This window comes from Emys orbicularis, chromosome 3, assembly GCF_028017835.1.
Source record: "Emys orbicularis isolate rEmyOrb1 chromosome 3, rEmyOrb1.hap1, whole genome shotgun sequence".
Lineage (NCBI taxonomy): Eukaryota > Metazoa > Chordata > Testudines > Emydidae > Emys > Emys orbicularis.
Genome location: NC_088685.1, coordinates 213,858,542 through 213,880,284, shown reverse-complemented (window position 1 = coordinate 213,880,284; position 21,743 = coordinate 213,858,542). Strand labels below are relative to the sequence as shown.

At 59.0% G+C, this 21,743-nt stretch overlaps 1 protein-coding gene across 1 annotated transcript in view; it reads left to right on the top strand.

Moving 5' to 3' along the window:
* The first annotated feature begins 12,554 nt into the window (after nt 1–12,554).
* The window catches only part of SRF (serum response factor), a 29,212-nt gene continuing 20,023 nt past the window's right edge, over nt 12,555–21,743 (top strand). Inside the window, exons 1-2 of the mRNA XM_065401777.1 lie at nt 12,555–13,064; nt 18,884–19,150. Of these exons, the coding sequence (XP_065257849.1) occupies nt 12,555–13,064; nt 18,884–19,150 (777 nt within the window). The remainder of the gene's footprint in view (nt 13,065–18,883; nt 19,151–21,743) is intronic.

The following is a 21,743-nucleotide window of genomic DNA, read 5'->3' as shown; positions in this document are numbered from 1 at the left end:
CCCCTCCCAGCCCAGAGCCCGGGCGTTGGTTTGGTTGCGCAGGGGCTGTGACAGCCAAGGTTTTTTACACGCTGCTCTCAATAAAGAATCCCTTTTTGTAGCTGCTGTTCTCAGTCTCCTTCCTCCCTGCAGAGGCTGGGCGGGTCCTGCCCCGGCTGTCCGCGCCGCCAGCTCTCCAGTGCCTCGCGCACCCGCCAGCCGTGGGGTGGGGCAAAGCAGCTCTGCTGGGCTCCGGGAGCTGGGCGAGGGGCACGCGCTGCTGCTGGGGTGGCCTCCCGCCTCACCTGGGAGCCGGGCATGGAGCTGGCTGGGAACCAGGGTGCTTTGCAGGACGCATGAGCCGAAAGCCCAGCAGGTGGGTTTGTCTTTTCCGGGGAACGTTTCAGTTTTGGTTTTTTGGTGAGAAGCGGAAAAACAAAAGATTTCCATCCCAGCTGGTGCCGCAGAGCCTCTGGGCATTCCCAGTCCCCACCTGCAGCCCTCTCCACTGGCCAGCCCCAAAGCTTGCCCCCCCTCGCCTTGCTCTGCACCCAGCGCCCCCCGGTGCTGGAGACGCCCGCAGGGTGCCTGGTCGTCCCTGCGGCAGGTGGCACTGTTCCCAACACCCCGGGCACGGGGGGAGCGAGGCAGTGCTGTGCCTGGGGGCCCGAGGCCAGGCCTGTAGCACTAAGAGGAGAGGGGGCACCAGCCCCACGGGGACCTGCAAGGGGCTGAGCTCATGGGGCTCCCCGCGCTCAGGCATGGAGGCTTTTCCCTGAGCGATGGCAGGGGTAATGCCCAGATGCTGGGACATGGAGCGTCCAGGCTGGGCAATGCCCCCTCCCCAAGAGATGGGTCTGTGGCCTCTGCCATCTCCCTGCATGGGCCATTCTGCTACCAAGGCTCTGCGCTGCCTGTACCCCGCCCACCAGCCACAGAGCACCACAGGTCTGGTCCCGGTCGCTGTGCTCAGTACAAACCAGAGAGACTCCTAGACTTTAAGGCTAGCAGGGACTATCATGAACATCCAGTCTGAGCTGTACATTGCAGGCCACAGGACCTCGCCCACCCCCTGCTGCCCCCTCAGAGGCAGGCGACTCTCCTCCCCCCCCCAACTGCCCGGGTCTCTGCCAGTCTGCCCTGGGGGAGCATTCCTTCCTGACCCCACATACGGTGATCAGTTAGACCCTGAGCATGTGGGCAAACCCCACCAGCCAGCCACAGGATAGAGAATTCTCTGTGGTAACTCAGAGCCCTCCCTTCACTGAGCCATCTCCGGCTGAGGGAGATGCTTGCTAACAGCAGTCGATGGGGCCACATGCTATCGTAGGCAACGTCAGACCATCCCCTCGAGAGACTTTTCAAACTCAGTCCTGGCACCATCACTGCTCCCCTGGGAGCCTGTTCCAGAACTTCACCTTCGCCTCATTTCAAGCCTAAACTTGTTGATGGCCAGTTTATAGCCCTTTGTTCTTGTGTCCGCATTGGTGCTTAACTTAAATAACTCCTCTCCCTCCCTCCTGTTTATCCCTCTGATGTATTTATAGAGAGCAATCAGATCTCCCCTCAGCCTGCGTTTGGTTACAGTAAACAAGCCAAGCTCCTTAAGTCTCCTCTCATAAGGTTAGGTTTCCATTTCTCTGATCATCCTAGTAGCCCTTCTCTGCACCTGTTCCAGTGTGAATTCATCTTTCTTAAACCTGGGAGACCAGAATTGCACACAGTATTCCAGATGAGGTCTCACAGTGCCTTGTACAATGGCAATAACACTTCCCTGTCTCTACTGGAAATATCTCGCCTGATCCATCCTAGGATTACATTAGTCTTTTTCACAACCGCATCACGTTAGCGGCTCATAGACATCCTGTGATGGCCCAATACACCAAGGTCTTTCTCCTCCTCTGTCGCTTCCAACTGATACGTCCCCAGCTCACAGCAATAGTCTTGTTGTTAGTCCCTAAGTGCTTGACCTTGTTCTTTGCACTATTAAATTTCATCCCATTTCTATTAGTGCAGTTTTCAAAGTCCTCCAGAGCTTCTTGTATGATATTCCGGTCCTCCTCCGTATTGCCCATACCTCCCAACTCTGTGTCCTCTGCACATTTTATTAGCACACTCCCACTTTTTGTGCCAAGGTCACTAATGAAAATGTTAAATAAGATTGGTCCCAAGACAGGTCCCTGAGGCCTGTTGTATTAATTTACAGGGAATAGATGGGCCAAGGGTGCTACATAAGCCAGTCGATGTCCAGCACTGAACAGTGGTAAAGTCTGATCCTATTTCATCCCAGGGCCTGGTTGGAATTCAGCTGGAGCTGGTACAGGTGGAGATGTCACCTGAGTCCCTCTCTCTGACCTGGATCTCTCAAGATGGGGATGCCAAAGGCCTGGGTTTCCAGGACATGGTGGGGGTGGCAGCCATGGGTGAAGCTTGGGGAGGGGCCAGGGAGCTGGGGCGAGCCAGGGCCGGTGGGCAGCTGGGAAGGACTGCAGAGCTTGGGCATGGGATGCTCAGGCAGTCGCCTTGCATACATTTTTTTCTGCCCCCTTCCACGGCCAGGCAGCCCAGCCTCAGCGACTGTGGCGTCTGCCCTCTCTCCCCTGGCCCATCCTGCAGTCCTAGCCATCTCCATGTGCTCTGTGCTGGTCTCTGCCAGTCTGCAGGCGGCTCCGGGCACCAGCACGGCCTGGCGGGCAGGGACGAGGAGGGCGGGTGTTTGCCAGGGCCCCTGTGTGGCAGGCATGTTCGGCACTCGTTTCCATGGCAACAACATCACAGGATGCACCAGGAACTGAGATTAAAGCATAATTTTAGCACCTGCTAAAGTAACAAAATTCTGCCCCCTTCCCCCCACCTCCCGACTCACAGCTGTTCCTGTAGGAACCAGAACTTCAAATTTCCTGATAGTCGTCCTCCGAATCAGACCTAGAAAACCACGGGGCACGGGCTGGCTTGGGGGTGGGTGGGGGCAGGGAATGGGGCATTTCCTCTTTAGGGGGTGCTGGCTGCAGTCTGGCCCCAGGGGTGGAACTGCCTGGCTCAGGGAATGGGACATGGGGCCTTTCCTCTCTGGGGGGCACCAGCTCTGAGCCGGCCCCAAGGTGTGGGACCGGCTGATTGGGAGGGTGGGCTGGGAATGGGGCAAGGGTCATTTCCCCTCTAGGGACCGCTGGCTACAATCTGGTCCCAGGGCACTGAGTTCGGTTCTCTTGTTGGAAATCCCAAGCAAGGCTCCCTGGGGGGCAGGGCTGCCTAGTGCTGGGGCAGGGCTCCCCGGGGAGTAGAGCCATTTCCAGCCCTCAGCAGTGACAGATCATCAGGCAGCTACTTCTGGAAGCAAATGCACCAATCCAGGAAGAGCAGCTGACAGAGCAGATATGAACATGTGAAAGAACGGCCACACTGGGTCAACCCAATGGTCCATCGATCAGTGTCCTGTCTCCAGTGCCAGGTGCTTCAAAGGGAATGAACAGAACAGGGCTATTATCAAGTGAGCCATCCCCTGTCATCCAGTCCCAGCTTCTGGCAGTCAGACGTTATGGGGCACCCAGAACATGGGGATGTAACCCTAACCATCCTGGCTAATAGCCACTGAGGGACCTATCCTCCAGGAACGTCTAGAATTCTTTTTTGAACCCAGTTATACTTTTGGCCTTCACAACATCCCCAGGCAATGAGTTCTACAGGTTGACTGTATTGTGTGAAAAAGTACTTTTGAAACCTGCTGTCTATTAATTTCACTGGGTGATCCCCTAGTTCTTGTGTTACGTGAAGGAAGAAATAACACTTCCTTATTCACTTGCTCCACACCAGTCATGATTTTATAGACCTCTACCATATCCCCCCTTAGTCGTCTCTTTTCTAAACTGAACTGTTCCAGTCTTTTTCATCTCTCCTCAGACAGACGCTGTTCCATGCCCCTAAGCTTTTTTTGTTGCCCTTCTCTGCACGTTTCCAATTCTGATATATCTTTTTTGAGACAGAGCAACCAGAACTGCAGGCAGTATTCAAGGTGTGGGTGCATCATGGATTTATGCCATGGCGTTCTGTTCTTTTCTACTTTATTATCTATTCTTTTCCTAACGGTTCCTCATATTCGGTTTGCTTTTTTGACTGCTGCTGCAGCACATTGAGTGGATGTTTTCAGAGAACTATCCACAATGACTCCAAGATCTTTCTTGAGTGGTAACAGCTAATTTAGACCCATCGTTTTGTCTGGAGAGTTGGATTATGTTCTCCAAGGTGAATTACTTTGCACTTAAAACATCGAATTGCGTCTGCTGTTCTGTCACCCAGACACTCCGTTTAGTGAGAGCCCTTTGTAACGCTTTGCCTCAAATTGAAGCTACCACCAGCACCCAGAGCCCATCCACAGACAAACCCCGGCCGCCCAAGGCACCCAGGGTAGGAGAAGGAGCACCAACTGCAGTCTCCCCCCAACAGCCTGAGCTCGGAGCTGTCAAGGGTTCCACAGGGTCAGTGGAGAGACACCCAGGAGCTGTCAAACTCTTCCATGTGCTCCAGTATTTCCTGGTCGGCAAAGGCATGAGGGGCGCTAGGGAATGTGTAGAGGAGATGAGCTACAGCCGGCTAGCCCTGCTTCAGCAATTAGCAACAGCCTTCAAGTCCCAACGTCCTTTAGGACGTGCAATCTAGGAGCGTGTTTCCAGCCACCAGAGGTGGGTCACCACGCAGGCAGCTCTGGAGGACAGCGGCCCCCTCCCCAGTCTGCAAGCCATCGAATGAAGCATGGGAGTGCTGACCAGAAACCCGGAGTGCCTGGGGCTGGGCTGCATCGATCTGCACTTCCTGGGCCGAGCACTGTGCCGAAAGGCCTGCCTGCACAAAAGGAATGAAGTGCCTGGCCAATCACTCGCAGAGCCTGAGTTAGGCACCTGGGCTCCCCACCCAATGAATGGGAACAAACACCTTAGACGGCAGTTCCCCGAAGCCAGTGTGCTGGGCAGGTAGCCGCCTCAGCTAGCCAATGGGAGATGGCAACCGGGGAGGTGGATGCTAAGGCCTGCCCCTCCCCCAGAGCTAGCTGCTCCAATCCAGGCCGCAGGGCGGTGCCGACCTCTGCTAGCGATTGAGCCAGAGCAAGGGTGACCAGACAGCAAGTATGAAAAATCGGGACAGAGGGTGGGGGGTAATAGGTGCCCATATAAGAAAAAGCCCCGAATATCGGGTCTGTCCCTATAAAATTGGGAGATCTGGTTACCCTAGCCAGAGCCCCTCACTCGGCGCCAGGCACCTGGGCCATTTTGCCAGGAGCCGGTGCAGCCCCCGTATGGCTGCAGTCCCAGGGGTTCATGCACTCCCTGGGGAGGCAGGAGACCCAGGTCTGACCCCCCCTCCCCCGCCGCCCCCGCTCTGCCAGAAGGGGGAAGAGATTTGACCAGGGCTAGGAGGGGAGTGGAGAGGAGGCCATAAGTCTGTCCGTGAGGTAGATTTCTACCAGATCCCAGTCACCAGCTGGTCTGTTATCAGTTAGCTCCTCCGAAACTGCAAGATTCGCTCTTCAGCCTTAGCTCAGTGAAACTCTCCTATTGTTTCACCTTCTTTTGGTACTCTGTGTAAAAACATATTGTGTGTTTCATTTTTACACGGAGAACAGTTCTCCGCAAATCTGTGTAATACAATTTCAGAGTTAGCCAAACTATTAACCACATCAAGTGCTGCAGAATCAGCTATGGGAAGTTAGTGTCATCCTTTTTTCAGGCCCCGTCACTTTTCGATAGCGACTGGAGAACTGTTTGAATTTTCTCCAGTTGTTTTCCAGAGTTTCAGCTCAGGTGGAGCTTTTACCTGCTCCCTTCTTCCACTCAGACACTTTTCTTAGGCCGTGGCTACACGACACATTTTGCTGTCGCAAGTTACATCGGCATAAAGCCATCAAAGTTAGTACATCGCTCATGCACATGCATACATGGTTCCTTGTGTCGGTGCTGCGCGTACTCACCAGGAGAGCTTGTATTGATGTGCAGTGCATCATGGGTAGGTATCCCAGCATGCAACCCACCCCTGTCCAGTGCACTCTTATGGAACGTTTTGGCAATGCAAGGTAGGGCAGAAATGAGTCGCGCAGGGGTGACTGGGAGCCAGGGATCAACTTCCCAGCATACAATTGTCTCCATCCCATAATGTCACCTATATCCATATTTTTCACACCTTTTAAAACAAAATCACAGGAGCCCCTGTGGCCCTCCTCACTGTCGGCCATCTCCGACAGAAGCCTGGAGCCTGCACTAGTCTCATGTGCATTGCAAGCACAGGGGGTTAGATGACCCTGGCCATCCCTTCTGTGAGTCTATGGCACACGACCCTCCAGTTTTTGGAGAGCTGCACAGAGAACCACATGAGTGGGGAACGTGACGATTCCTTGGAGGACAGATTGCTGTGGGACATAGCAAGAACCAAGGTAAGGTTGCTGGTGGCATTCATGGAGCAGCTGCAGATGGTGAAGCACTGCTTCTGGGCCTGAGAAACAAGCACTGATGGGTGGGATTGTACCATAATGCAGGTTTGGGATGATGAGCAGCGGCTGCAGAACTTTCGGATGCACAACCCCCCCCCCCTTCCTGGATCTGTGCGCCGAGCTCACGCCAACCTTCCAGCACCGGGACACCAGCACGAGAGCTGCACTGACAGTGGAGAAGCAAGTGGTGAGTGCACTGTGGAATCTTGCAATGCCGGATTGCTGCTGGTCAGTGGGAAATCAGTTCGGAGTTGGAAAATCCACTGCGGGGTATCGTTGTCATGCAAGCGTGCAGGGCCATGAACCGTCTCCTGCTACACAGGACAGTGACTCTCGGCAATGTACAGGACATAGAGGGCGGATTTGCAGCAGTGGGGCTCCCAAACTGCGGTGGAGCAATAGACAGCACACACATCCCTATTTTGGCACCAAGCCACCTTGCCACCGAGTGCATCGAGATAAAAAGCTACCTTTCTATGGTGGTGCAATTGTTGGTGATCACTGGAGATGCTTCACCCACATCAACGTGGGCTGGTTAGGGAAGGTGCATGACGCTCACATCTTTAAGAACACAGGACTTTTCAGAAAGCTGCAAGCAGGGACTTTCTTTCCCAATCAGCTGATTATCATTGGTGATGTATAAATGCCAATAGTGATTCTGAGGGACCCTGGCTCATGAAGCCGTACACCCGCTACATTGACAGCACCAAGGAAAGATTCAGCTACCAGCTCAGCAGGTGCCGAATGACAACTGAATGTGCTTTTGGTAGATTGAAGGGATGCTGGCGTGGTTTACTCACAAGACTGGATCTTAGTGAAAAAACATCCCAATGATTATAGCTGCCTGCTGTGTCCTGCAGAATATCTGTGCAGCAAAGGGGAAAAGTTGCTGCTGGGGTGTAGGGGCTGTCTGATGAGTTTGAACGACCAGACCAAGAGCTATCAGAAGAGCTTAGAACAGGGCTATATGGCTCAGGAAGTCTTTGAAGGAGCACTTTACAAGTGAGCCACAGGAATGTGTTGTGGTGGACTGTGCTCTCTCTGGCCCTGCTGTTTTAGGGCTAGTAAGGAACTGTGTGGTGATTGCTAGACATGTAGGAATATAACAGTATCAATGCACCTATTAATTTTGTGGTGCTTATTGTACATTTATGATTATTACACTGTGTGTGTCATTGATCCTATGAGTTGTCACTGTTCAACAACAAGTAAAGGGGTGCTTTCAGTACCACTAGGTGCTCTGTAGCATATGTTGTGAAGTACTAAAGATTAATTATTCTCCAAACAATAGAATTTTGAATAACAAAACCAGTGCAAAGAAAAATCTGTGCAATTTAAAAGCAAATATATTAAAAACTTAGTAAAGTAATGGAACGGAACTTAACAAGGGGAAAGAACATTCATGTCAATTTTAGCTACACATACGGCAAGTGTGGCTTTCACGGGTCAGTGTATGGGAAGCGGTGGTTGTCCTGTGGAGTGGTAGGGGTAGGGATGCAGCCCCTGATGTCACATGGAACGTTGAGCAGGTGATGTAGGGAGGCACTAGACTGGAGTTCTCCATGGGCTGCCAAGGGAGGCAAGCCTGGGATTGTTGAACTTGTAGGTCCACAAGAGCCTGCAGCAGCTGTGTTTGCTGGCAGAGAAGCCCCATTACATCCTGGTGCATTTCCCCTCTCCTTTTTCTGCTGGGACGCCTGGGCCCGTCTCCTGCCTGCTCTTTCCTTCTCCAGGCTGTCTGCTGTGTTCACCCTCCAGACCCTGTGCTTATGGTCCAATGCAGCACTGGCTTGCAGGATCTCATTGAACATATCAACTGAGTCCTTCTTTCTCCTCCTTATCTGGCTCAGGGGTTCTGTGGGTGTAGAGGTGGAGACACTTAAGAACATAATGGCGGCGGCAGCAGCTGCAGATAAAACACACAGAGGTACCATTGTCAGTACAGTCACAACGGAAAGCGAAAGTTAAGATTCAGAACTCCCTTCCCTTGCTCCCCTAAAGTTTTAAACAAGACGTGCTTCTTGGTACTTGTGTTTCGGAGCATCACTCACAGCCCCAGCCATGGGGAGTGCGGCCTGCCGGAAATGAGGGAATTGCTCGATTGCATGAATCTAGCGGTATAGAGCATTGGCACTGAATACTGGCACTGTTTTCCACAGGCGGGGGTGATTTTAGCTGATATTTCACTCCGGAGAGTAACAAAGGCAGAGAGAGCCCAGCTGCTGCTGGTGTCCCATATGCTGCTAGCCCGTGTACTGCAATGGTGCAAGCCGAAGTGATCGCTGACTGACATGGGAAAGTGTCCTACCGCAGAGGAAGAAATAAGGCTGCCATCCCTGGAGACCTTTGGCAGAGGACTGCAGAGCTCCTCAAACCTCCATGAAAGTGTCATCGAGATGTCTCAGGAGGATTCAAGCGACATCCCTGTGCACATAAACAAACTGCTCCGCATGGTCCCCTGCCTAACTCTAGGGGGCAATGAAAAGCAGATAGCAACTCTAGCTCTCCTGGTCGTAACACGACCTCTCCCAGCAGAGTAAATGAATGGAAAGGCGATAGCTGGGTCCTGCTAATGTCCCTGGGATGGGAAATACAATTACACACTTACCTGAAGTTCCTTCCGCTGCATCAGGCTCCACAGCTGGGACTGTGGTGGCTTCTCAGGCAAATCCTGGCTCCTGGCTTAGCTGTAGCCCCCCCCCCCCCCCCGTGGGGGTTGGAGTGTGGGAGGGGGCAGAGGATTGGGGTGCAGGGGTGAGGGCTCCGGCTGGGGGAGTGGGCTCTGGGGTGGGGCTAGAGATGAGAGGTTTGGGGTGCAGGCTGCCCCAGGGCTATGGCAGGGAGCGAGGACTCCCCTCCGTTCTCTCTTCCCCACAGCAGCACCTGGACTGGGTGCCTCTCCCCTGGCCGCGTCAGGTCCAGGCTGGGTTGGGGCCGGGGGACGGGTGCCTCTTCCCTGGCTGTGGCAGGTCTGGGCTGGCCTGGGTCGGGGCGCCTCTCCCCCGGCTGTGGCCTATGATGATTTCTTCCACGCTGCCCTGCTGTTTCTCCCCAGGGAGTAGAGCGCAGCATGGAGCGGGGGGACAGGTTGAGGCCCCGTCCTCTCCAGTGCCATGAGCTCCATGGGGTTTCCAACAGCCCTGCCCACTGTGGGCCTTGGCCCAACTCCACTGCAGTCAACGGGCCCTGGGCCAGGATCTCTGCTAGGCCAGGAGTGCTGGCACCTACCCCACAGTCATGGTGAGGCCTCAGTGTATGGGGTTTCCCATCTAACTCCAGGCACGCCCCCACACCTCCACTGGAAGGGCCAGCCCAAAGAGATGCTCGAGCCTCAGCTTGTGTCAGGCAGTGGGGCTCAGACCTTGTGGCATCTGCCCCTTCCCCTCTGTGGGGCGCTATAAAGGGCTTCCCTGGGTGAGCAGTTCCAAGCAGCGCTGGGCTCCCCCGTGCAGTTTGTCTCCCTGTGTTAGAGGGTTGGGTACCAGAGGAGGCCATTCCTACCCGCCTCTCCTGCTGATCAGAAAAGGGACCCCCCCCCCCTTTCCGAAGCTGCTCATTCCCTCTCTTGTGCAGGGGGTGAGGGAAAGGGAGATTACAGTTTGCAGTGGGGGGAAAAGAACTAGCCCAGAGATTAGATTCATGCTCCAATAACCCCTCAGCCTCAGCTGGATGTTTAGCCAGGGCCCGGGGGCTGTTCTTTCTTTCTCCAGGCAGGGAGCTGTAGACTCAAGAGGAGATCTAGGGTGGATACAATGTGGGCTCTGTCCCAGGGTGAGCTGGCCCTTTAAGAGGGCGATATCAGCCTCACCTGTGCTGGGGTAGCCAGCCTGCCCAGGTGAAGGGGGAGTCCAGGGCTCCTGTGATGGGAGCATGTGACCAAGAACCAGCCCCCATGGGAGGTGTAAGGGGCAGCCTGAGCTCAGGGCAGGAGGGCTGGGCGTGTTACCCTTGGCCCAGAGGCCAGCCTTAGCTCCCAGGCCGAGGGGCCCGGGAATGGGAGCCAGCAAAGAAATCTGGAGGGGGGAAGAGAGAGAGAGAGTGTGTGTGTGTGTGTGTCCGGGTGAGTGTGATGGTGCTCAGCCACCCTCCCTCCGAAAACAAGGGTGTGGGTGCGGTGATTCCCTCTGATGTTATTGGGGTGGCAGCAGCAGGGTCTGAGGCTGGAGGTAAGACCCTGTTACAAGCTCAAACGAGGGAGTCAGCCAGTGCCTCGGCCTCTGAGAGGTACAGGGTGGCTACCTGCAGAACAGGCCCAGGAGTACCCCCCACCCCCCATTAAACTCTCCTGGCCTCTCTTGAGAAGCAGCATCTCTGTTGTCATCTCTCTTGTCTCTACCCTGTTCTCTGTGGCCCACCCCCAGGGCCAGGGCTGGCTTGTTCCCCTTCCTCTGGTCTCTGTACCCTCTGCATTCCCAGCCCTTGTCCCTACAGCGTGGGCGAGTTATCCCTCTCCTGCTCCTACGTATGCAGGCTCTCCCCTCCTGCTGGGGCCCCTAGCTTAGGTTCTGTTGTGGAGCTTCCCATCCGCTAGCACCTCTCCCCTGGGATACCCCTCCTCTCCCTGCCCCCCCTCCCATGACTGACCGTGGGAAGCCAGCCCCTCCCATTCTTCCCCTTCCAGTGCAAGAAAAGGGAAGCAATATGGGGGTGACTGGTTCTGCTGAGTGGGGGAGAGTTGGGGCCCCTACTTCCCCACCCCAAAGATAGCTGCTATCAGTGAGGATGCTGGGGGAAAGGGAACTGGGCCCCCTTTTTTGCTGTCTTTAGCTGGTTGTAAGACTTAAGTCTCCACAGAAATAAAAGGACCTTGTGTGAAACAGATGGGATAGGTGGGTTCTAGCTCCCCCCCCCCCCCATGTTTTAGTCATGATCTAAAGCCAGACCTTTGTATCTTGCTATATAGGCCTTGGCATAGGAACTGCCAGGTTGGGTCAGAAAGCCATGGCCCAGCTACTCTCATAGCCTGTCTCCAACCGTGGTCAGGATCAGCGGCTTCACAGGAAGGTGTGAGAACCCTGAGAGTGGACAACTTCAGAATAAGCTGCCCACAAGGGGAATTTCTCCCACCCCCCACCCGTTTGTGGCTGCCTTCTGCCCTGAAACGAGGGTTTATAGCCCCTATTTTCATGTTGTCTATGGTGAGCGTGGATGGTCCTGTGCATATTAATGTCCAGTTGTTTGCTGAACCGGGCTATGCTCCTGGCCTCAATGATGTCTTGTGGTACTGAGTTCCACAGGCTAATCAAATGTTAAACCTTGGCATGACTTGCTGAAACAGGGTTGTGAGAGGTTGCTGGACAGTAGGAAGAGGAGGGCAGTGGCTGCTTTCAGCTCAGCTGGGGGCTCACAGCAGGTCTTTAACACAGGAAAGTGCTGGCCTAGCCCCCTAGCCATCCACTGGGGTGGAGGTGTGAGCTGGGTGGCTCCCAAGGCCAGAAGCCTTCACCAACCTCTGGTGAGGATGGGCAATAAACTGGGCCAGTCCCCTTCTGGCCTGATCCCCGCACAGGGAATAGGAATAACCTAGGGCAGAGGCCTGGCCTACAACTCTCCAGCCCCACTCTGCCTGGCCTGGCCTGCACAGTCCCTGATCTCGACCCCAGCCTCTCCTCGTTCTAGTTCCAGCTTGTCCCTGCTCTGTCCCGGGCCAGGCCCGCGCTACCGCCCGCAAGCATTCATGGGGCTCTGTCCCTTTAAGAGCCTCCCTCTGTCCTCGGCCCCTCCGGCTGACGTCGAGCGTGAGCACAGCTCCCCAGGAATGTATGCAAATCAAGCCCCGCCCCCCGGGCCAATGGGAAGCGCCGCTCGGGCCCCCCTCGCCCAATGCCGAGCGAGGCCCGCCAGAGGGCGGCCAATGGGCGGGAGGCGCCGGCTCGCACCATATAAGGAGCGGCTTCGCCATAAAAGGCAACATTGTATCGCTTTATATGGGGGGAAAGTGGCGCGCGGGCGGCGGGCCGGAGCGGATCCCTGTGTAGCGGGAGCGAGCGGAGCGGGGCCAGGCCGGGAGGCGGAGGCGGGGGCCGGGCCGGAGCAGCCGGCGCGGGGCCCATGGCAGCGCCGGCCTGACCCGCCCTCGCTCTCCCTCCGCGGCACCATGTTACCCAGCCAGGCCGGGGCCGGGAACGGCGCTGCCGCCCTGGCCCGCGGCTCCGGCATGGGCATGGCCCGGGCCGCCTCGGGCCGGCCGGGGGCCGGGGCGCCGCGCGGCGCGAACGGCGGCGGAGCGGGCGGCCGCGGCCCTGGCAACGGCGCGGGGCTGGCGGGGGGCCGCTTCGAGCGGGACCGGGACGCGGCGGCGGCGGGGGCCGGGCCGCTCTACAGCGGCAGCGAGGGCGACTCGGACTCGGCGGATGAGGACGAGCTGGGCAGCGGCGAGCGGCGCGGCCTGAAGCGGAGCCTGGCGGACGTGGAGCTGGCGGGGGTGGGGCCCGAGGCGGCGGTGGCGGCGGCGGCCGGGGGCTACGGCGGGGTGAGCGGGGCCGTGAGCGGAGCCAAGCCCGGCAAGAAGACCCGGGGCCGGGTCAAGATCAAGATGGAATTTATCGATAACAAGCTGCGGCGCTACACCACGTTCAGCAAGCGGAAGACCGGCATCATGAAGAAGGTACTGGGCCGGGCTCCGGGGGGCTCGGCGGGGGCCGGGCTCCGGGGCGAGCGCACACACCACTCCCGTGCGGAAGGTGGGGTCGGGCTAGGAGGCCCGGGCCTTTGCGGAAGAGGCCCCCACAGCCGCCTTGGGGGAGGTCCCCTCGTGGGGTCACAAAGAGGGGGGTGGGGGCGGCTCGGGACACTGGGGGGCCGGGAGACCCCCCCCACCTGGCGTGCGAGGGAGCGTCTGGCTATGGGGGCCCAGCGTAACCCCACTGCCAGCCCCCAGGCCTGGAGCAGCCTGGACCTGCGGCTGGGGAAGGTGCTGGGTGCTCCCCTGGGAGTATCCCCACACCCCAAGGAGCCAGCCCAGGGTCAGATCGGGTCCGGGCTCGGGGGAGGAGTGGGAAAGGGACTCGGGGTGGCTTCCTTCGGTGACAGCTGGGGCTTGTCACCGCTCCCCCTTCTGAAGCAGGGACCAGAAAACCAGGAACGCTTCTCCTCCAAGGCTTTGCTGGGCCAGATAAGGTCCTGGCCTGGCTTTAAACCTGCATGGTAGCAAGAGCGAGCCTGGCCGGCTGGTTGTTGGGGTGCGGAGTGCACCCCCGTGGGATGGAGGCTAAGCCCAGTGTAGGGTTAATAGGAGGGGGTGGTTTGAGTGTGCTGAGACAGGCATGCTGAAAATACTTAGAGAGAGACTTGGGTGACCAGATACACTGATGAGCCAACTCTTGGGTGGCCCTTAGACCCTACTGTAATCAACATGACTGATAATGATGATAGTCTCTTGGCTCAAGGAGACCAGTCATATCGCAGCTGGGCTACGTATTGGCCAGGTACTAAACTGCCAACATGCAGTGCCTAGGGAAATACATGTTAAGTGTTGGTGACGTTTCAGGGCTCCCCCTAGATCGGGAGGAAGGAAGGTGTTTTTAAAGGGGTCTAAATCCTGTTTACACCCACGGAGCTAAGTAGTATTCACAACACCGTCTAAAAAATACTCGTGAACACTCTATAAATCGTCGCCTCTTCTCCTGTTCTAGACCCGCTGTGCGCACTGGGTTCCGCGCTAACGGAAACCCTTTGAGAAAGGGATGGGCCGTACCCCGTGAGCGGGGCTATTCTTGCCATACGCACGCTAGTGCCCTACCCAATCTAGACGCCGACTGACCCAGCTGGGGAGAGCATTCTAGAGTCTTGAGTCCTGACTGTTGCAGAGCTCATCTCGCTATTTGGCCTAGCTGGTCTCTTAGCTTGTCCCTAGGTGTGACCAGATGGAGGTTTGTACAGCCCTAATAGATCCCCTCCCTCGGAGTTCGCACCCCCCCCCCCAACACACTGAGTTAAGCTTTGCTGCCCCCCCCACCCCCCAAGTGTTCACCAAGCCACGCTGGACGCAGCTCTAGCTCCCTTCCTTGGAAGTCAGGCCCTCTTGCCCATAAATCCGCTTGCCAGTTTCCAAACTCTTGGCGTATTTCTGGTTCTGAAGTCCAGAACAGAACATGTTCCAGATGCGTTTCTACCAGAGCAGGTCTGTTATCGTCCAGCCTTCACTTGATGCTTTTACATGTGATCTGTCTTACTCAGCGGACTTGCTTCCTAGCATCAAGAGATCTTGACTGTAGCAAGAGGGGCGAGAACAACCCAAAAATGCAGTATTGGTACTAAGGCGGTGGCCCAGCCTCTCCCAAAAAGGTACAGGGCAGACTTGGGAAGATGGGTTGTTGCTCTGAACATAATGGTGTGACCGAATGCTCTGCCCATCCAAACTGAGGAATGAAACGCTGAGTGGGTCCCCCTCCATCAGCTGTCTAGCATCTCCACTTGTGCACATGGAGGTGTGGCCAGCCAGAAGTTAGAGAAGCATTCGGTGCGTTACACCTGGTTGGCTAGCAACTCCAGGGAAGGTGACCGGGTGTAAGATATCACCTGAGTGCAGCCATCTCAGCCAGCCGGGTGAACAGTGTGCCGAGGGGCTGTGCTCCTCAGGACTCCAGTGTGAATCCCAATTTACAGAGGATACTGGGAAACAGCAGCGTGGGTCCAGGGCTCTTTGGCATCGTCTCCTCCGTCTCAAGGGCTGAGCTGAGCCAGTTGGGGGTTGAAGGATGACTGATTTGAGCCGGGAAATGGGGGTGAGCAGGGATGTAGCAGGTTTGCAGAGGAGACGCTGTTATTTAGGCGAGTCGGGACCAGAGGAGCTTCAGAGAGCCCGAGGCAGGCTGGGAGAACAGGCAGCACGATAGGAAACCGACTCCGGTGTCCGGAAATGCGAAGTACTGGACGTTAGAGGGGGAAACTTGACCTGTTCGTACAGGTTACTGGGCTCTACTATCAAGTGAGGAATGGGACCTGGGCATCGTTGTGGGGGGCTCTCAAAACCATCAAACAATCGGACCCGATATTCAGATGACTGAGGAATGGGCTGGAAGATGGTGCAGCCCTGCGTGGGCACCGTGTGTAGTTCTGCCACCACATCTCTCCCGGGAGGTTACAGAACTAGAGCAGTCTAGAGAATGGTCAAGGCCCAGGAGGGCTCCTCTCGGGAGAGCGATTTGTTACCCTAGGGAGGAGCCGAATTGGAGAGGACGTGATAAAAGTCGATAAATGAGTGGGGCAGAGAAGGGAGACCCTTGGCTTACCCAGGTTTGAAAAGGGCTTGGGCATCTCCATGGCTACCGCGAATACCCAGTGTTGTCACGATAGATCCCTTCCAGAATTGTAAACCTTCTGCCTCAGGGCTTACGCCAGTCTCTGGCTGTGCCCATGTGTCCTGAGAGACGCTGTGTGTGCAGGGCCCTCTGGGCCAGTACAATGTGATCCCTCCTGGGTAGAGGGGGAAGCTGCTGGGAGAGGGTCCGGGCAGCGGATGGGGGCAGAGAGCTGCCTGTGAGGGGCTGCTATGCTGTGCCGTGGGCATCGGGGCTCACGAGGCCTCTCCGGGAATCTCTGCTGGGCCTGTAACAAACTGGGAAGCATCTGGCGCCGTGGCAGGTTGCCCTTGAGAACAGGGCTGTACCTTGCTGGGTGAGGAGGGTGGCTGGGGGCTGTCCCTTCAGAAGCCAGCTGCTTTGATTCTGTACCACTGATGCATGCGGTAACGTTGCTGGGGATGGTCTGAGGTGGTGCGCCTGACCGCTGGCTACCCTCTGACAGCACCCCTTTGTCCTTCCTGGCTGTGGCTGGTGGCACGCAGGGCACATGGGGGCAGGTGATGCCATCGGAGGGGTGGGGAAGGCAGAGTTGGCAGGGTCAGTGGAAGCAGAGCCAGCTGCTAACGTGCCCTCCTTGAAGTGCTGCTAAACGGTGCTTTGCCGGGACCCCGGCACGGTCTCCTCCGGCTATGACTGCTTTGCACGGCCGGCAGCGTCCCGGGGGGGCTACCTCCTGCAGTACGGGGTTTCTTCCCCGCTAGCCTGCTGTGGCAGTCGCGCCGGTGTAACTGACCTGCCTGGAACGGATTTGTCACCACTCCCCGAGAGCCCGCACCAGGGATTGTCCTGATTTCACTAAACCCGCTCAGAAAGCTGCGCCGCGGCTGCTTCTGGGCTGGGCGCTCCCTGGATCCTTGGGTGCGTGTGTGCCTGGCCGTGGGCCTGAGACAGCGCTGCTGCTCCCCCGGGGTGCTCTGGCTGGGGACGGGTGGGGCGGGCAGCTTCCCTGTGGGGGCTGGGGCTTGGGAAGGCATTGTGCCTCTGGCCGGGACTGCACTAGTGGTTTCTGTCCCCTTTCCCCCTCTTGCCCAGGACAGGCTGGCCATGTGAGCTGCTCGGAGTGTGGTGGGGAAGGCCAGTGGCCAGCCTGTGCTCCTGTCGGCTGGGTCCAGGCTAACCTTTGCAAAGGCAGAGCGTGGCGCCAGCCGCTGTGGTCCCTCTGGGGGGAGCTCTGCCTGCCCCGAGTGTTGCAGAGCCCCGGAGCAGCAATTTGCCAGTCTCACCTGGGGGGTGGGTGTGCCCACTAGCCCCGGGGGGTGCCTGCCCGGTCCTTGCTCCGCATGCTGAGGTGGTGAGTTGAGCTGTCCCTTGTCGGTCTCGCCCACTTCGGAGGGCCACATGGGTGGGCAGCCTGGGAGAGCAGGGGTCAGTGCTGGGCCTGGCTTGCTGCCTCCGTGCCCTGGCAGGGTGCTGGTGCCAGGCGCCGATGAGCTGACTGGGGGAGCTGCAAACACCAGCTGGGCCAGGGGAGTAACAGGCGCCTGGCAGTGTGGCTGGGAGCGGGGACCTGTGGTCCCCGGATCCTCGGTGGCAGGGAGACGAGTGCCGTACCCGGAGCAGCTGGACACGCCAGGGGGCGGTGGTCAGCAAACGACATGGGGCGCTGTCCTGTTTCGGCTCCAGCCTGCCGACCTGGAGGAGGGATGGGCCCCAGCAGCCCATGGTGTCTGGGTTGTGCTGGGTTCGGTGCGACAGGCTCTGCCTATAAGCACTTGCGGTCCAGGATGAGTGTTGGGGGCTCACTTGCTCGTGGGACGCTGGAGCCGAGCGCTGCTGTGGCCCGCTGGCCCGTCGCCCTGCCCTCGCCCTGCTGGCTGACTTCCATGGCAGTGGGGTTTGAGGTGCAGGGCGTGGTGGGAAGTTCTCTTGGCGCCGGGGTGGCAGGACTGCATACGTGCTCACTCCGGGGCCTCTTGTTACCAGGAACCATCCCAGCCTCGGCCGGGAGAGATGCAGGCCAGACCCCCGCAGGTCACTGCAGGCCAGAACCCTGCTCGCCTGGATTGATGGCAGACATCCCTGGCCCCGGGCGCTTGGGCTTTGGGGGTTTCCCGGGGAACTGCAGGGACCCTGTGCCCTGCTGTGCTGACAGTCAGACAGGACCCCCACTGGGTGCTGGTCCTGCCCTGGGGACAGGGGACCATCTCCCTCACAGCGGGGCAGCCCCCTTCCTGCCTGGGTCAGGGCTGCCTACCCTGCTCCTTCTCTGAGGCTGCCGGAGCTCTGGCTTTGCTGGGCAGGGCGGATCCCCCGCCCGTCGCCGGCTGCAGCAGGAGGATTGGCCGGGGGCACTTGTGGTGTGGGTGGAGGGTTTGAAGCCAGGCAGCCCTGGTGGAACCTCGCTCTCCGCTGCAGGGGCTGTGCGCAGCCATGGGCTGGGGGCGCTGGCTTGTTGCTGGGTGGGGGAGCCCAGGGCAGCCCAGAGGCCTCGTGGGGCTGGTGCTGTGCAAACCCGGGGGAGACGGGCACTGCCCAAGAGCCTGGTAGCAATCTGGCTGTGGGGGTGAGGTTTGGACGAGCTCTGCCCATGGCAGCCGTGCCCTGGGAGAAGCTGCCTGGGATTTGCCAGGAGCCAGGCCTCAGGCTGCGGGGGGTGGGATGGGGGGGAGCGTTCAGGACACTGCGAAGGCGTTGGCAGGAGCAGGCAGGCAATCGAGGCTGGCTGGCGATGCTGTGACAAGAGAGAAGTGGGGTGGGGCGGTGCCGGGAAGGGCCCTGATGCAGAGGACGCTGGGGGGGTGGTTCGGGCAGAACAGCCGGCCTGGGAGATGATTTGGGGGGCAGCACTGACGTCCACGTGACTGGCCTTGGGGGGCTGCCCGGCTGAGTCCAGGGTGTATGGCTTGCAGGTGTGGGAGGAAGCAGGGGGACACCCCAGACATGGCTGAGGCCTGATCATGGCGGTGAGGGCAAAGGGGACATGGCGGAGGGCTCAGGGGGACTTTGGGGGTTCCAGTGGCACCTACAGACCTGGACCCTGCTGGGGGACCCCTTTGTGCAGGGGGAAGGCAGAGGCAGGTAACGCTGGCGTCTCCAGTGGGGGCAGCGCTAGCCCCGGCCTGTGGCCATGCCCCACGTCGGGTGTCCGTGACTGACGGGCGTGCTCTCTGCTGCCTTGCAGGCCTATGAGCTCTCCACCCTGACGGGTACTCAGGTGCTGCTGCTGGTTGCCAGCGAGACGGGCCACGTGTACACGTTTGCCACGCGGAAGCTGCAGCCCATGATCACCAGCGAGACGGGGAAGGCGCTGATCCAGACGTGCCTGAACTCCCCGGACTCACCCCCCCGGTCCGACCCCACCACCGACCAGCGCATGAGTGCCACGGGCTTCGAGGAGACTGACCTCACCTACCAGGTGTCCGAGTCCGACAGCAGCGGCGAGACGAAGGTAACCCCCTGTCCTCTGTGCCCGTGGGCAGGGCCGGCTCGGGCCCTGGCAGCCTGCCTGGTCTCTGCCCAGCGTGGGGACCACCCTGCAGCAGGGATCGGCTCGAAGGCTCCTCCCCTGCCACCCAGACTGGGGAGCTCGCAGGGGCTGCCTGGGGGGACTCACCCCTGTGGTTCCCTGGCATAGTATTCATGGGCCTAGTCTGCTGGCCTGGGTGCTGGACCCCCTCCTTCACTCCCTGGCCCTGCCCCTGTGAGCTGGGCCCCCCTCCCTGTGGTGGGGCCGTGCCTCAGTTTCCCTGGGGTGATGATTGGGTGGGGTGGGGGGACCAAGCTCCAGAGGATCGTTTCCCGGCCTGGGCTGTGATAAGGTCAGGGCTGCAGTCCCCTGCCCACCGGGGGCTCACTGGCTAGGAGCTGCAGAGCGGCTCTCCCCTCGGTGGGGGGGTGGGTGACAGGTGTCACTGCCCCTGCAGCCCCCCTCCCCCCCCGCAGCCCCTCGCCATGTTATCTCTCCTTCGGCGTCTCCATGCTCTCGCTCTCATTGATAAAAATTTGATTCTGCCTCCATGGCCATATAAGGCCTGGTTTCCCTCGCCAGAGTCCCTGGCAGGGCCCCTCACATTCCTTATAAGCTGCAGCTGTCTCTTGCTTTGGGGCCGGTTTGGAAGGGGGCAGGGAGGACATGGGGAATGGAATCGTTTGGCTGGCCGGGCTGTTCCTCCTCTTCTGGCTCGGGCTCTCGCTCGCCGAGAACACGGGCCGTTGCTCCCCCCCGGGGGCTCCGAGGGGCGGGCTGGCTGGCTGGGACCCTCCTGGCTTCATGAGCCCCCTGGGCCGTCCCCGTCCCCCTGCTGGGAAAGGCTCCGTCATGGGGGCTGGCAGCAGGGGGAGCTGAGCTATCTGGGGACATAGGCCCCAAGCGAGGAACCACGTGGTGCCGGGGGGGGAGGAGGCTGGGCAGGCCACGGCCTTGCTTCCCCGGGGTGGCTGCCGGAGCCTCTTGCCGGGAGATTGCCACCCTCTCTTTGGCACCAGTGTCCCCGCTCCCCCGGTCCTGGTGGGGGTCTCGGGTCTGCACTCGCTGTGCGGTGTCTCTGCCAGCGGATCAGACCCCAAGTGGCTTCTCCTGGCTCCGTGGTGGGAAGGAGCAGGCAGGCTGAGGGCCCGGTGGGGTGCTGCAGGTGGACAGGCTCTTATGCGGAAAGGACCTGGGGGGATGGGGGCGTAGCTACCCCCTGCTGGGCGGTATGAGTGTCTGAGCCCCAGGGGGGCGGTGGGTTCGGTGTGGAAGCTGCCCCGCTAGGATGACTTCCCTGCTCTGCGCTGCACAACCGGATTGGGGCATTGGGAGACTCCTGCCCCACCATGGCACTGGGGTTGGAGGCAGCACGCAGGGCTCGCTGGCCCTGGAGCCCCGGGCATCCTCCGCGGGGGGTGTGTGTGTGTGTGTGTGTGTGTGTGTGTGAGTGATATTGGCACTGTCCTGAGCAGCAGCCGCCCCGTTTCCTGCTGTCCCGTCTGCTCCCCTGACATCAGTGGCTTCCCAGCTATAACAGCCCACCGTGGGGGGGTTTCAGGGCTCTCTGGACACACGCACACACGCTACGGCCTGGGCAGGCAGAGGAATGGGGCAGCTGAGGGGGGACCCTGTTAAAACCTTCCACCCCCGTGCCCTGCAGCTGAACCCCTGGTGTGGGTGACCCGGGCCCTTGCTGGGCTGGCTTGCTGAGCGGGGAAGGAAATCGGGGATCTGCTAGCACTGGCAGTAAGGGGGGCTGCCGCAGCACCCCAGCCCTGTGCTGGAGCCCATGGCAGCAGGCGGGGTGGGGTGTACGCTGCCTGTCGGCATGCCGACCAACCGTCTGCGGCACGCCCAGCCCTGCACGCCCCTCTGCTGGCTTCGTCTCACACCTTGTTTTCTGCAGCCGGGGATCCTGCCCCTGCTGGCAGGGTGCCCCGCGCGGGGCAGGCAGAAAGCTGAGCTGGGACCGGAGTCCTGACGCCCTGCACCACCGCCTCCGGGCTGAGTCTCCATGGCCGTACAAGCCACAGCCGCCCAGCCCTGGAAACGCAGACGCGTGTCTGTCGCGAGCGCTCGCACTGCAGAGCTCTCTCCGTTCAGAGGGCCCAAGGCCAGAAGGGCCCATTGTGCTCATCCCTCCTGACACCTGTAAAGCGCAGGCCAGACAGCCTCCCCCGGCGACTCTGGCGTGCGGCCCAGACAGTCAGTTCGCGCTCGAGCCGGTCTCTGCCGCAGAGATCCAGTCGTGATGTAAAGTCTCCAAGTGTCGGAGACTTCACCTGCCCAGGGTTAATGATCTTTGCTGGTAGAAGTTGACGTCTTTTTTCCGATCTGAATGTGTCTAGTGTCCGCTTCCAGCCGTGGGCTCCTGTGTGTGTTTGCAGGGTTGGAGCACCCTGCTAGCCAAAATCTCTTCCCCGTCTACGCACTTGTAGATTACGATCAAGTCATCTCTCGGATCAACTACCTTGCTGGGCCTCCTTCAGTCTCTGGCTGTGGGAGGTGTTTTCCAGACCCCTCTCCTCCAGGTGCCTTGCTGCAGAGCCCTCTCCAATTTGTCCACATCTTT